This window comes from Melozone crissalis, unplaced genomic scaffold (assembly GCF_028551555.1).
Source record: "Melozone crissalis strain CALT ecotype California unplaced genomic scaffold, PUWL_Pcris_2 ptg000041l_1, whole genome shotgun sequence".
In the NCBI taxonomy this organism is placed as follows: Eukaryota; Metazoa; Chordata; class Aves; order Passeriformes; family Passerellidae; genus Melozone; species Melozone crissalis.
In genome coordinates this window covers 9,989,715-10,005,454 of record NW_026535819.1, presented here as the reverse complement: position 1 = coordinate 10,005,454, position 15,740 = coordinate 9,989,715, and the positions used below count along the sequence as shown (strand labels likewise).

General features: G+C 53.5%; 1 protein-coding gene across 1 annotated transcript in view; it reads left to right on the top strand.

The window, feature by feature from the left end:
* The window catches only part of PNPLA7 (patatin like phospholipase domain containing 7), a 135,528-nt gene extending 120,619 nt beyond the window's left edge, over nt 1-14,909 (top strand). The window contains exons 31-36 of the mRNA XM_054283911.1: nt 380-528; nt 1,871-2,023; nt 4,547-4,654; nt 8,554-8,641; nt 13,033-13,136; nt 14,189-14,909. Of these exons, the coding sequence (XP_054139886.1) occupies nt 380-528; nt 1,871-2,023; nt 4,547-4,654; nt 8,554-8,641; nt 13,033-13,136; nt 14,189-14,266 (680 nt within the window). The 3' untranslated portion in view covers nt 14,267-14,909. The remainder of the gene's footprint in view (nt 1-379; nt 529-1,870; nt 2,024-4,546; nt 4,655-8,553; nt 8,642-13,032; nt 13,137-14,188) is intronic.
* The last annotated feature ends 831 nt before the right edge of the window (nt 14,910-15,740 follow it).

Here is a 15,740-nt window from a genome sequence, read left to right as displayed (position 1 = left end):
TGCAGCAGTGGGGACTCACCCTGGGGTCACTCAGGGCTTGGTTGGTGCAGGATTTGGGATCCCTCCCTCCCCACAGAGCCTCGCTGAGCAGGAATGGTCTGGGCAGAGCTGCTGCAGAGTTCATGTGGAATCACAGAGTTGTTTAGGCTGCAGATCCCTCTAAGGCTGAGGCCAGCCACTCCCCAGCACTAACCCGTGTCCCCAGGTGCCACATGCACCTTTGGATCCCTGCAGGGATGGGCACCCATGGGCATTTCTGTCCTGCTGCTCGCTCGTGGTGGGTGCGACCTCAGGTGCCACTCCTGAGCCATGCAGGTCTGTACCTGCACCTGGGGCAGCAGGGAGGTTACACAGGGGCTCTGACACCCGCTGTCCCCAGCTGACGTGGCCAGGTCCATGGGGGCCAAGGTGGTGATCGCCATCGACGTGGGCAGCCGCGACGAGACCGACCTGACCAACTACGGCGACTGCCTGAGCGGCTGGTGGCTGCTCTGGAAGAGGTGGAACCCCCTGGCTGAGAAAGTCAAGGTACTGGGGCTGGGGTGGAATGGTTTTCCAGGGCAGTGGGAGGAGTGGGAAGATTCCTTCTGTTACTCAGGGAGCAGTCTGGGCCAGATTTGTTGTTCTGATGGATTTCACAGAACGACCAGGTTGGAAGAGACCTTCAAGATCATCGAGTCCAAGCCAGCCCCAACCCCTCAACTCAGCCCTGGCACCCAGTGCCACATCCAGGCTTTGTTAAACACACCCAGGGATGGGGACTCCACCACCTCCCTGGGTAGCCATTCCAGAACTTTATCACCCTTTCTGTAAAAAACTTCTCCCTGATATCCAACCTGAATTTCCCTTGGCACAGCTCGAGGCTGTGTGCTCTGGCTGTGTCAGTGCTGCTGCAGAAAGAGCCCAGCCCCAGCTGAGCACAGGCACCTTTCAGGAGCTGTGCAGTGATGAGGGCACCCCTGAGTCTCCTTTTCTCCTGAAATTTGAATTCTTGTTCAAAGAATTGGGCAGTGCCTTGACACCACAGGGAAGGCAGTGATGTGGGAAGGGGCAGAATTCTTAGAGCAAAGAAATCTTTTCTTGGGTCTGCATACATTCTGATAAAGTCAGAATTTATTAATTTTACCCATAAAAGCAATAAATCTGTCCAGCTCATTTTCTATCCTGTGTCTTTGAACTGCTGATTTAGGGAGATTTTAGCACTTGGCAGTAATTAAGTGCAACTGATAAACATGGGTCTGCAGAGCATGATTTTATTATTTTCCTTTTGTTGCATGTGCTCAGGCCAACTCTCTTCCGTATTCTACATTTCCTAAATTACCTGGCTCTGCTACTGTCCCCCAAGTGAATATTGATTTTAATTCTTTCCTCCCAATTGCATTCTCCAGTTGGAATTGGTCTCAGTAGTACCCAGTGAAATATTCCAACTGCCTGAATGGCAGTAGGCAACCATGGAAACATGAAATTTCTTCTGAACACCAAAACACACTTTTTATTTATTGGTAGTGGTGAAACACTGGCCAAACAGAAGGCTGGTAGTTTCCATCTCTGAAAATGGTCAAAACTCAGCTGGACATGGTCTTGGACAAGGTCCCTCAGCTTGCCCTGCCTGGGCAGGAGGGATGGAGTGGATGATCTCTCAGCCATGGACAGCAGAGATCTCCTGGAGGGAGGGTTGGCTGTGGGAGAGAGAAAGAACAAACTGCCCCATGGACAGCAGAGAACTGCCCCAGCTCTGACAGATAGGAATTGAATACACAGCCCCATTTCCAACCTGACATACCAGCTCACTTCTCACCCGTGCTGAGCACACTGAGCATGTTCTGAAACCCACCTGGAGAAGCTGAATTTGTGAATTTGTGCTGGGCAGGTGCTGAACATGGCCGAGATCCAGACACGTCTGGCCTACGTGTGCTGCGTGCGGCAGCTGGAGATGGTGAAGAACAGCGACTACTGCGAGTACATCCGGCCCCCCATCGACCGCTACGGCACCCTGGACTTCGGCAAGTTCGACGAGATCTGTGTGAGTGCCCCTGGCAACCCAGGGCCCAGCCCTGCCCCTTACTGCCCTGCTCCTCACAGCCCTGCCCCTCACAGCCCTGCCCCTCACTGCACCTCAGTGCCCTGCTCCTCACAGCCCTGCCCAGTGAGACTGCCCCTCAGTGTCCTGCCCCTCATGGCTCTTTTCCTCACCGCCCTTCTCCTCACAGCCCCTCACACTCCTGCCCCTCACATTCCTGCTCCGCACTGCTCTGCTCCTCACTGCCATTTTCCTCACTGGTCTGCTCCTCACTGCCATTTTCCTCACTGGTCTGCTCCTCACTGCCATTTTCCTCACTGTCCTACTCCTCACTGCTCTGCCCCTCACTGCTCTGCTCCTCACTGCCATTTTCCTCATTGTTCTGCTCCTCACTGCCATTTTCCTCACTGCTCTGCCCCTCACTGCTCCTCAGTGCCCTGCCCCTCACAGCCCTGCTCCTCACGGCCCTGCTCATCATTGCCCTGCCCCTCACTGCTCCTCACGGCCCTGCTCCTCACTGCTCTGCTCCTCACACCCCCTCACTGCCCTGCCCCTCACAGCCCTGCTGCTGCTAATTAGTGCTGCAGCCAGTGCAGAGCGTGAGGAGTGCGTTGGCAGAGTGAATAATTGACACTCAATAATGCTGTGGAATGATATCCCGGCTGGGAGATTGGATTAGCAGCAGGAATTGAGTTTGTAATCTTGATTCTGTCATGACCTGTGAAGGGATGGGTTGCCTTGCGCTGTGGCGAGGCAGTTCGAGCTCAGCTGCTGGGTGAGAGCTGCTCTGGGCAGGTTTGGGGTTTGGCATTGCTGTGGACTGGGGTTTGTCCTCACTTTCCCCTCCTTCTAGAGCTTGCTGTAGCATGAAAGGTTTGCAGAAATCTGTCAGAGAGGCCTTGAATCCTGGAAATGGAGTGTAGTGAACCTGGTTCTGTGAACATTTGAACACTTCTGTGAATAAAACATCATCCACAATTCCTCTGCACCCCTTAGAGGGTCAGGAAGTGGCACTAGTGTCAGGGTGTTGAAGTGGTGTTGCCAGTTCACACATCACTGGCATGGGTTGTGTTTGTTTGTGTCAGAGCCCAGCAGGGGCAGAGCTGGCTCCAGGTGTGCAGGGAATTGTCCTGCTGACATGATCCAGTGTTCACAGCAGAAATGTCCCTGCTCAGGCAGGACAGCAAAAGCCATTCTGGCTCAGTGTCTCCTGTCAAGAAAATGATTTTACTGCCTCCTTCCATTCTTTGCCTGTTTTAGCCCTGCAGGCATCTTCCATGTCCAGATATTCCTTCAGAGCTTTGCTCCTCTCCCAGGCTGGAAAAGTACCACTCCTCCTTGAAGTCAATGTCGATTACACTTTAGTGAGAAGCTGTGATGCTCCTTAGCTGCAGACTGCTCTCTCTGGTCCTGGCTTAGCAAACACTGACCAACCCCAGAAGCACAGCTTAGCCCTGCAGGTTCCCATCTGAGAGACTCCTTGGACACAAAGCAGCCACTCCAAACCACCAGCTGTTTCCCCAGTGTAAATATTTTCTCTGGGATATTTGGTGCCTCTTGGCCCCTGGGCAAACACTGCTGTCTGCTTGTGGATCTAGGACTTTGCTGATAAATAATTCCTTGTTCTTTGCCAGCTGGAGAGCCCTGGCTGGTGTGAAAACCTTGACAGACAGGTGTGGTAGTTCATCACGGGAGCAGATCGTGAGCTGTCACATCCCTGCTCTGTTCTAATGTGCTGCTGTTAAAGAGATGTAAAAGCACCAGGCAAATTTTGTCAGAGCAATAAAACCTGAGAGAAGGGCAGTTCCTCACAAGTGTCACTGTCTGTGAGCAGGTTCTTGGCACCAGACACTGCAGGATGGAGGGGCAGCACCTCCTGGACCCTCATTCCCTGCAGCACAGCTCAGTAACCTCTGTCCACAAGGGAGCTTTGAACTGTGCTGTCCTAAGGGAAGGACAGTCCAGGCATTCCTTTATCCTTAGGGGCTGGGAAGTACTGGGTGGGTTCATTTCAGCTCTGTTCCTGCATTTTACAGGAAATAGAAATGGGCACCAGCATTTTCCAAGGAGCTGAAATCTCCTCATGTCAAACCCCTCGTGTTCAGCCCCAAGCAGAGGTGGCTGTTCCTGCAGCTCAGCTTCCCCTGGTTATTTTGGGTCAGCCTGACCTGCCAGTGGCAGAGCTGTCAGCTCCTTTTTCTCCCCTTAATCACCCCCACCTTGGGCTGGGATAGATGGTGGGAAGTGAATTCCAGCCCCAAGGAAGGCTCTGAACCCTCATCCAGAAACTGGAGGAGAGACAGCACCAGAGGTTTAGTGCTGCTGCCAGAACCAGGGCTGGACATGGGATCCAGGGCTCCCCAAACCTGTTGCTCTGTCCTTCCCATTTGATTTTTCAACATAATTTCTACTGTGTTCTGAGAAAAAGAGTAAAACCTGGAGCAATGGGTCTGGTTTTTTCCAGTTGTTTCCATGCTCATGGCAGTTATTAATTACTTTTTTTCCTCCTGATTATATTTTTTCCAGGAAGTGGGATACCAGCATGGGAAAACTGTATTTAATGTGTGGTGCAGGAGTGGAGTCCTTGACAAGATGCTGAAGGACAGGCAAGAGACCTGCAAATCCAAAACTGATGTAAGTGCTCAGGGAAATGCTCTGTGCTCCTGGAGCTGCTCAGGGCTGGGGCAGGGGGCAGTGACTGCCCTGAGGCTGGGCCACAGCTCAGTGCTCTGCATTTCCTGGCAGGGAAGTTCCAGTTGGTTTTAAGAAACATTTGTCACCTTTTTGAGGAATTTGGATAATATATGATAATATAAGGGCTCACTGTCCTTCCTCTCCTTTGAATCCCTCTGATTTGAAACCCAAGTGCTACAAAGGCTTCATGTTTTACCCAGTAATTCTTTTTTATCATCTTTTAGAGAGGGAAATGAGCAGTAATTTTTTAAGGGATGGCCAGAATGAATCATAGCTGCCATGATCCTCTCAGAGGGAAGTCAAGTGAGGTGAGAGATGACACTGAGGATTTGCAGCTCTCCAGAGGTGGGTGGCAGAGCACTTTGGCTCGGAGATAGGGAGAGGATGGATGGCAGGATGGACAGTGGGCCAGGGATGAGGGGTGGATGATCCCCCGTCCAGGTGCCCTCAGTGTCAGCAGAGGCTGTGAGTCACTGAGGGGTGGAAATGGCTCTGCTGGGAGGGGGTGAATGTCACCCTCAGCTCCAGGGGCACTTCCCAGCATCAGATGGATCTGCCCACGCTGCCTGGCAGGGCCAGAGTGGCTCTGGAAGGAGCACACAGGGACTGAGCCCTGGAGGAAAACACTGGAGATCCGTGACTCCTCAGCTGGGGTTCCTCCCTGGGAGCACACCTGGATGAGGAGGTGCTTCAGTGTGGCTGCACAAGATGGGGCCTCAGTCCACCTCTGGCACCCCCTGATCAGCCATGAGGGGCTGGGGTTCAGGCTTTGTGTTAAAGTCACCAGGAGAAGTCAAGGCAGGCAGAATGGTGTGTCTCAGGGTTGGCTGTGTCCTACTTCAGCCTTGCTTTTATCGCCAGCCAGTAAAAAGCCTCAAACATTTTCAGTGCTGTGACAGACACTTCTTTTAAAGAAAACTGCTTTTAAAACTGCCCTTTTTACAGGCTGCAGTAATGGAGGGGAATATTTCGCTTAAATCATGCTATCACAGCAGCATGATGGGCATTTATCACACCTACCCTGGCTTCTGTGGCACCTCAGTGCCCTGGAGAGCAAATCTGTCACCTCCTCATTGCAGACACAGCCTGACCCTGCACTCACTTGATAATGAGGCACCAAGTGCTGATTGCTGAGGTGCCACAGCATGGAAATAACAGGGCTGGGAGAGTGACTCACCCACCCTGCCAGGTTATGGAGCAGGAACCACGGGCTCTGTGCATCCCAAGGACCTGTGGGATCATCTGCTCACCCTCCTAAAACTCCAGAGCCCTCTGAAACCAAGATTTTTGCATCTGACTTGTGTTGCAGGAGATTCATTTCTATGAAGTTACAACTGTTGCAGCTCCCACTGGGGTATTTTTCTTGTTTTTCTTAGTCCATTAGAATCACTTAAGTCCTTTAGCTGTGTTATCTTCCAGGCAGAGCAGCTGATATTTTTAACTTGCCTTTCATTAGCAAAGGTTTTGATGCTTTATGTGTTTTAGTTCTTCATCTATTTCTGGAGTGTTCAACATCTGAGAGCTGAGTGCCATTTCTTATTGTCTCATTTCCATGTCATGAGTATTGCAATTTTATTTAAAAATCCAGATATTTAATCATTTAGATGCTTCTCCTTTGCTTTGATCATTTTGTCCCTGTTTATCCTGCCTCCAAAATGCAAATACTGAAGACACAAACAACAGGAACCTTACATAAACTTTACTTTGAGCAGCCCTTACTCCTCCCCAGTATGGAATGCTGCAGCATCATTAATTGGGTCTGCTTGGAGAAGTTCTGTCGACTGAGCTGTTATTCATATTCAAAGCTAAATATAAACCAGTGGACTACAATAGTATCTGTCTTTCTCCTCTAATTTATTTCATAAAGATTGTGCCAAAGAGAAAACTTTCCTCCTTGGAAAAAAAAAAATACCACAGAAGTCTGAGAGTGGGTTTCAGGTGGATGTGAGACATGAGACACTTCTTTGCTTTGTGTTATCTGATGGGAGGGTGATTTTGTCCTCAAAAGTAGTGAGAGGAAGCACTGAAACACTAAACTTCTGTTTGTGAAGCACCAAATGAGTGTGGGAGGACACCTGGATTCCCACAAGTGGTTTCCAGTCCTGGTGCTGAGGCTTGGGGTGCAGCTGCCTCCCCAGTGCCCTCAAGCAGGCTGACCTGGGGACAGCTGGGGACAGATGCTTCTGAGGGTGCAGTCCCACTTCATTCCCATCCATCCTCTCCTCAGGAGCTGCTGATGGTTTTCCTGGGACACAGGTGCTGGGCCCTGCAGGATTTTGTTCAGCTGTTCATGCAGAGCCCTTCCATCCCATCCAAAGCCTGTCCCTGGCACTTTGTGCCCAAGTGCTCTGTGCTGCCATCTCATCCTCCTGGGTTCTGGGCTGCAGGGACAGCCTCAGACCTGGCTGTGTCCCTGTGCTGTCCCTCGCTGAGCTGTATGGCACAGGCTGGAGCTCTCAAGGAGCTTTTCTTCCCTGTCCTGGGGAGGAGCTTTCTGCAAAATCTGCACTGGGAACGTTCAGGTTGGATGTTCAAAGTGAGCCTGGGCTGACTCATCCTTTCCAGCAGTTCCTTAACAGTCACAGTGAGCTTCCCAACTTCTTTATGCTTTAAGGTGTGTGTCCTGAGCTGCTGCTGTTCATTTCACACAGGTACCTTTTCATTCCCTCCAGGCTGTCTCTGCCCCCGTTGCTTGTCCTGGATCTGCTCTGTGCTGTGGTTGTTCTAAATTACATCAAAATCAGCTCCAGATGAAAGGTCAACTGAGAGCACTTTGCTGCAGCAGCAATGGGCTGCTGCTGTGCCCCCACAGGGGCTGTGTGATTCACAGCTTGGTGTTCCTGCCAGAGGAGCAGAGGATTGTTCAGAAAACCCCGTGTTAGGAAGCTGCCCTGGCTGGGAGCACATGGGCAGGTCTGGGTGTTTGGGAACACAACTGGCACAGCAATTCCTGGCCAGTTCCCTCTGCCTGCTCTCCCCCATCTTCCTATGGGTTGGAGTTGTTGCTGTGTCCATTAAACTCACTGGGTTTAAAAAAGGATGAGAGGTGTTCAGATGTTCGCCTGGGTACCTTGTGCCCAGCCCAGAGAGGGAGGGGAGGCTGCAGGAAGCCTGGGAGGGCTCCTAAATGCCAAAGTTGGGTTTTCTTAGAGGAGACACTGGAGCAAGAACTTCTCAAAATAGAGAACACTCAGCCCACTGCTTGGATGAGACAGAGTGAAAATAGCAAGGGTTTACTGGAGAGAGGAATTGCAGTGGGAGATGTCTCTGCAGGCTCTGGCTCACTGCAGCACCTCCAGCTCTGGGGCTTTTAGGGGTCCCTGGGGGTCCTGCTCACCCCAGTGCCCTGCTGTCCCTGCAGCCTCTGTGGCATCACTCCAGCTGAGGGATGGCCACTGTGTGTCCCCCTGGTCACCTTCTCCCAGAAGCAGAAGCTCCCTGGGGGCTGCACCTGGCCCAGCCAGTCCCTCACAAAGGGACCCTGATGGAGAAAAACACATGGAGAGCTCTGTCCATGCCAGGGCCCAGCCCCTCCTGTACCTGTCTCTGGGGTCTTTTTAATAAGGCTCCTTGTTGTGTGGGTGGAATAAGAGCCTTTAAAAGCAAGTCCCACTGTTGGGAATCCCATCTCTGCCACCAGACCTGCCTCAGGAGAGCTGTTTGCAGGATTTCTCACTGATGAGTAATGAGGGGGCAGCTGTGCAGAATTTGTGTGTCTGGAGCTTTGTCTGTTCAATGTCATTTTTATACAGTCTTGACTTGTTTGGATTTTCTTGTACATTTCTGTGTACATTTCTGTGTACATTTGCTGACAAACCTTCACCTTCTCTGTGTTGCAGAACGTGACCTGTCCCACCACGTCCTTCACAGACCTGGCTGAGATCGTGTCCCGCATCGAGCCCGTCAAGGCTCCTCCTCTGGCTGATGGTGAGGGGCAGGAAGGGGACAAGGGACAGCTCCTGCCTGCCAGCCCTGCCCTCCCTGTGCTCACTGAGGGCACTGCCAGCCACTCCCTGCTCCCTCAGGGCCCTGGCCCTCCGTATCCCCCTCCTGCCACCTCCTCTGGGACAGTGGGATCGGTCGGGGTGTCCTCAGCAGCTGCTGCCAGCCTCTTCCTGGGCACTCCCAGGGGGGAATAATCCCTGCTGGAGTCTCAGATCAGGGAATAACACAAGGGGCAGCTCAGCTTCCATCCCCTCAGGCTGTCCTGTGCCCTTCTGCTGGCTCCATCCTCAGCCCTGTTGGGCAGGGGGAAGCTGAGTTAAAGCCCTGCCCCAAGGATGTTGGATTGGGGCAGGCTGAGTTAAAGCCCTGCCCCAAGGATGTTTTCCCTGCTGTCGTGAGTAGGATCAGGAGTGACTCACTGGCTCCAGTGCTTTTTGTGTGCTCCTGGTGTGGGAGCAGCAGTGAACTGGAGAGGAGCAAGTAGCAGCTCCTGCATGGTGACACTGAGGGGCTCTGTGCCCTGTGCTGGCCCTGCCCTGCAGAGCAGCTCCCTGGTTATGGAGCACTCAGATCCAAAAGGATCAGAGCCTTGCACACTGAAACCCCTGAGTGTGTCACCAGGGCTGGAGCTCTTTCTAAACAGTCTCTGCCCCTCCTCCTGATTCTTGTTCCTGCAGAGGGAAAGCTAAAGTTAGCAGTGCTCCCATCTGTGACTGTTTGCAGAGATGTCCCTGTGGTAATTTGAAATGCTAATTACAATCATATGCCTTATGAAGAAAATATTAATCAAATGTGGTTGAAGCAGCCATTGTGAATAAGAGTGAAGAGTTCATGGTATGTGGTTATTTAAGGCTCAGGCACTGAGACTTGCTGAGATTTCACCAGAGCACTGGGACAGATCCTCCTCCTCTCTGGAGCTCCTGATGATTCCCTGTCAGGCTCATTCCTGCTTTCTGCTGGGCAGAGCTGTGGAGGGAGTGTGGCAAATGGAGCTGGCACCCTCTGGGCTGAGGAGGGGCAGTGCAGGAGCTGCTGGGCATGGATGGGATGGGATGGGATGGGATGGGATGGGATGGGGCCCTGTGCTCCTCATGGGTGCTGAAATCCCTTGGCTGCATGGTCTGAGGAGGGGGTGGCAGCAGAGCCCTGCACGTGCTGGGCAGGATCCTTTGTGTTCTGCCATGTGGCTGAAGGGACCCTGGCAATGCCTGGGTGGCAGTGACAGCAGTGACGTCCCTCAGTGTCCTCTGTGCATGAGACACTTGCTGAAGAGCACGGGGGAAGGTGTGTGGTGAGGTGAGCTCAGGGGGAGGTGGCACCTCCCTGCAGTGGCCTCGTGCCTGTCAGGTGGCTCCTCTGCATTGCTCTGCTGGGGGAGTGAGGGGGCTCTGAGGCTTCTGACCTGGGCAGGGGAGGGGACAGGACAGGGGACTCCTCGGTGGCCTGGCTGTGACCCTGCACTGTCACCTTTGTGCTCCCTGGAAATCCCTTCCTGAGGGAGGCCTTGGATCACAGAGGCTGAGAAGGCTCTGCCTGTTCTGACAGCACCCTGCAGGTCTGGGGCTGGCTGGGGAAATCCTGGCAGTAATCTTGTTCTAAATCAAGCAAAGGGGAAGGCTCAAGTTCTGATGGATGGGGAAGAGTCAGCACAGAGGGTGAGAAGCTGGTGGGGTGGGGCAGGAGCTGTGTGGGCTTTGTGGGGAAAGGGCAGGGAATTCCTTCTCCTCTTGAGCACACTGAAAGCAGTGACCAAAGCCATTAAAAAGTTTTTTTAAAGGGATCCTGTGCCTCAGGCAGGGCTGAGCAGAGGGCCCTGAGTGCCAGAGCTCGGGGCACAGGTGTCTCATTTCACAGCAGTGTTGGTGGCCCTGTTCCCACTCTCCATCCCCACATTCCCTCAGCCAGGATCACCCCTCTGCCCAGCTGGGGTTTGGGCACACAGAGCTGTGGCTGTGGCCAGGGGAGCTCAGGTGCCACTTTGGGGGTGGCTCTGTCACATCCCTGCTCAGGCTCCCCCTGGGAGGGATGGCTGAGCCCAGGAGATGAGCACTTGTAGCAAGGGTCATTTGGATAAAGGGATTTGTGGAGGAGAAATGTTCCTGGTGGTGTCAAATGCCTGGGTTTGCCATCCAGCTGGGGCAGGACATGTCCCAGCACCTCTCCAGGGACACAATTAGCAGGCACCTCTGCCTCTTTGCTGCTGAAAAAGAGCTTTTCTGGAGCAGCTGAGGCTGTGCTGAACTTCCAGGTGCTGCCTGACCCCTCCAGCCACAGCACAGCTGTCCCCAGCTGGGGTTGCCTGCAGGAATCAGCCACAAAGCAGAGAAACAGCCCAACTGCAGGAGCACGAGGCAGCCTCTGGGTGGAAAATGTGCCCTTCCTGCAGGGAATGTGCTCACCCTGCTCAGGCCAGGCCTGGGGACCTTCCCAGGGTGGGATCTCCTCCTGGCTGAGCTGAACAGAGCAGCAAGGCCCTGGTCCTGCTTGGTGCTCCTGGGAGGTTTTGCAGCACCCAGAGCATCACTGGGAGCTGAGCCTTGGTGCAAGGTGATGCTTTGGGACAGCAGGGCCACCTCCTGCTCTCCTCTTCCCCCTGCAGCACCCAGAGCTGTGCTGTGAGGGATGTGGGAAGGGTGGCTCTTGGTTCTCTGTCTGTAGAATGCTGAATAGTGCTGGGAGAATCAAGGAATTTTGTCTTGATGGCAGCTGGTTTTATTGGAGGTATAAACTCCAAACTCTTGTTTGTGGTGTCTCTTGCTGTTCAGATGAGTTTCCAGTTTCTCTGGTGTATTTTATCAAAGATTATCATTAGTGTTTTTAGTAAAAACTAACAATCATTCTCTAATTCACAGTAAAAAAAAAAGAAAACAAACCCAAAACTAAAAATAATAAAAGAAAATAAAAAAGACCTAATGTCTTTCATTCCAATGTTCTAGCAGTTGGTTGTAGTTATGTGCTAGAAAAGGCTGTGGAACAGACTGTGCTGTTGTCTTCAGCATGGAGCAGATGCTATTGATGGCTCCCAGGAGAAATCCTTAATCAGGATCTGGTTTAAGCAGGAGCCCCTCTCCTCACCAGTGGGCTGCATCCAGCTATTGCCTCAGAACACACTGGAATTAACTCAGGAGAGAGGGAGAAGAGCTGGTGTCACACAAATGTGATTTTAATGGTGACCATAAAATGTCATTTTCATGCCTTCAGCTGCATCCTGAAGCTCTGGGTGCCAGCAGAGGAAGGTGCTGCCTGCCAAGGGCTGTGCCCCATGTGCCCTGGTGTCACCAGGGGCTGGGACAGGGGCTGGGGGGAAATGGGACCAGCAATGGCTCCTCCAGCCCAGCTCATTCCTGGAGTTGCTGTGGGGAGCCAGCCCTGGTGCAGGTGGAGTCATAAAAGGGTTTGAGTTGGGAAGAACCTTAAATCCCATCCAGTGCCACCCCTGCCGTGGCAGGGACACCTCCCACTGTCCCAGGGTGCCCCAATGTCCAGCCTGGCCTTGGGCACTGCCAGGGATCCAGGGGCAGCCACAGCTGCTCTGGGCACCCTGTGCCAGGGCCTGCCCACCCTGCCAGGGAACAATTCCCAATTCCCAATATCCCATCCAGCCCTGTCTTCCTTAAGGCCATTCCCCCTTGTCCTGCTCCTCCAGGCCCTTGGCAGGTCCTGCTCCTGCTGCCTGCTTTGCAGATCCTGCAGGGGATCTCCAGATGCTGGCAGAGGTGTTGGCTCTGCCCTGATGAGTCCTCATTCCATGGGAACAGGCTGGGGCTGGGGCACATCCTGCTGCTGTGCGCAGCTCTTGGGACTCCCTAAATTATGTTAATCTGCTGGATTACTGGAGAAAGCAAGTGATTGTCCTCTGCAGAGAGGAAGGGAATGTGAATCTCTCTGTCCCTGTGGAGCAGAGATTGTGAGGCACTCAGTTATCAGCTCCACAGCAGGCAGAGCTCACCCAGAGCCTGTGAGCACTGGGAGTTTGCCTTGGCAGCTCAGAGGCTTCCCAAGGTGTCCCATGGATCTGGTTGGGGTGGGACACAGGAGCTGTGCTGTGAAGGGCATTCCCCAGGGAGCATCCCCCAAACCTGTGTCCCTCTGGGGATGGCACCCACCACAGGGACCCAAACAGTGGGACAGGGCTGCTGTGCTGTGCTTCCTTGGATTCTGGAGGGCTCCAGGACACCAGCTGACAGAGTGGTTTATGTTTCTGTGCTGGGGAGCTGAGATCTGTGTGTGAGCAGTCCCAGTTCACTGAGCTGCAGAGAGCTGCTGGCACTGTCCTGCCTGTGCTCAGTGACTGTGGCACTCACTCCTCTCCCAGCTTCCTCTGCCTCTCTGCTTGCCAGTTAAACCCTGTGCTTTGTGTCTTCTCTCCTCAGATGAGTCAGACTACCAGACTGAGTATGAGGAAGAAGTTCTGGGCAGCCAGAAGGATGATTACCTTGATTTCATAAGCAACCAGGCTGAGGAAGACTCTGACTCGGTATGAACCCCCTGAACTGCCCAGTGCTGGTCATTGTTGGGTCCTGGCTGAATGGTGTCAGGTGGATTTGTTGGGAGAGATGCTGAGAGGAGCATCTGGGAGGGGCTGCCTGAGGAGGACTGTGCAGAATTGCTTTTTGTCACTACAGACACCAAATGGCACCTGCTCACCCTCCTCAGGCCAGTCCCTGCCACGTGTGGCAAAACCTGGCCACACTTAAATCCTGGTCCTGCAGCTCTGGGTTTGCTCATGAGGTGGATCAGGGCTGGAGAGGCTGAGGGAGCTGCTGCCTCCAGCCTGGGGAGAGAGCTGAAGGCAGGATCTGCCAGCAGGGTGGGGAGGGAGAAGGGGGTCATGGAGAAGGGGGTAATGGAGGAGAAGGGGGTTATGGAGGAGAAGGGGGCTATGGAGGAGAAGGGGGGCTATGGAGGAGAAGGGGGTTGTGGAGGAGAAGGGGTTTATGGAGAAGATGCCCATAAAAAGCCAGGAGGGGACTGGCACAGTTTGTGCTGAAGGAAACCCTCCCTGGGGCCAGTGGGAAGTGCTGCCCTGTTCACACAGCTGAACCCGCCCTGGGCTGTGTGGAGAGGTGCAAACTCCACCCTTGTAGATATTTGAAAAGCAAAGCCCTGAGAGCCAGCTCCAGCACTTGAGCCAGCCCTGCTTAGAGCAGATGAATGGATTTAACTTCCAGAGGTCCCTTCCAGGCACAGGGGTTTGGTTCTGTGGGACAGCAGGCCCACCCTGAGGTAACTGTGAGACCAGGTGTGCTGAGCAGCTCAGCTCAGACAGTCACATCCCTGCTGCTCTGACTGCAGCAGGGTTTGGAAGGTGCTGCTGTGTCGGTCAGGGGCAGTTCCTCAGTGGGAGCACAGGGTGGGTGGGGAAGGGCCCATGGGAGGGTGTCCGATGGTGTCAGGGTTTTCAGAGAGTGATGTGGGTTTTGTTTTCTGGGCTTACCCGAGCTGGTGGGTGAGGAGGTGAACAGGACAGGTTGTATCCAGCTCAGAGAGGATGCTGAGGTTTCATTTGTGCTTCCTTTCCTCCTGCAGGATGAGGAGATGCAGCTGAGGAAGCGCAGGAACGTGCCCAGCGGGGAGGCCCAGAGCAGCACCGGAGAGCCGGGCTAGGGCTGGGAGAGGCCGAGCTGGGAGCCACAGCCCAAACTGCTGACAGAGCAGCCCTATTTATTTATTTAATGCTTCACCAAACCAAAACAACGCCCAGATGAATGAAGGCAGAGTTCATCCTTCTCCAGCCAGGGCTGGCACTCAGCACCACCTGCACCGAGTCCTTTGGACGCTGCCGTGGGTCCTGCTCCTTCCTGCAGGGGCCAGGAGCTGCAGTTACTGATCACAGACTGGCAGAGGGGAAATGTGCCATTCAAGGCTGCCTGGATTCTTGCTGCTGTGTTTTTAGGCACTGTTTTCACTGCCAAGGCCCAAAGAACACTGGGGACCTCCCCCTGCATGGTGCTGAGAGGGCTCCAGAGCAGCACTGGAGAGAGGGAGGGGTTTGTGGGTTGTAGCCTTGCTTTCTTTCACACGAATCAGGTAACTGTAATTAACTCCTCAGTGACTTCCAACCATGTACTGGTGAGCAATGCTCTGACAGGAGCAAATCTGAATGTATTTCACTTGAAATCTGAACCTAAGAAATCATTGTGAAGGGTGGCCATGGAGCCTGGATCCTCAAGTCAGCAGCAGGACATTCACTGATGGATCATGGAACTGACACTTGCTGGGCAACTCTGGAATCACCACTTGGCTGGACTTGCCCTGTTGAAATAAAGTTATTTTGCTGGATTGAAATGTCTCTGTTTCTTTGCATCAGGTCCTACAAAGAGAAAAGTTGTCAACAACTGAGAGCCCAACTTGCCTCTGCTTATCTCAGACTTGCAAAGGAGCACACACAGTTTCCAGCTGCTCAGCCCAGCAGGAGTCAGTACCTGGAATACTCCAGGTATTGTCAGGCACTGGGAAGAATCTCCAGTGCTCTGTCCCCAGGGCTGGAGCTGTCCTGGCAGTTGGATCCTGTCCAGACACCCCCTGGTGCTGGCTCAGCTCGTGTCACATCTGTCATTGCCAATGGCTGCATAACCAAGCTGATTCTGGCTTTATGGCAGCCCCAGCTCAGCCCCAGCTCTGGGTGCTGTTTCCTTGAGGGGATTTCTCATCAACCAGAGCACCAAGGTCACTCCTAGAGCTGCCTCCTTCCCTCAGCTCTCCAGGCACCACCAGAGCTGGGCAGCCCCTAGGGCCAGGAACGTGTTTGGTGAGGAATGGGGTTTGTAAAAGCTGGGAATTGTCACCTCTTCTCTGCATTTAACCTCCTTTCCTCTCTTCTACCTGTGCTTTCCTCTGTCACAGAATCCCAGCCTGGTTTGGATGGAAGGGACCTCAAAGCCCATCCAGTGCCACCCCTGCCATGGCAGGGACACCTCCCACTGTCCCAGGCTGCTCCCAGCCCTGTCCAGCCTGGCCTTGGGCACTGCCAGGGATGCGGCACGTCCATGAATGTGCAGCCTGTGCCCAGGGAGCTGCTCCTCTTACACAAAATGTTATTTTCAAGTGCCAGAGCCCCAGGTCAGTGTTTTGCTCTCAG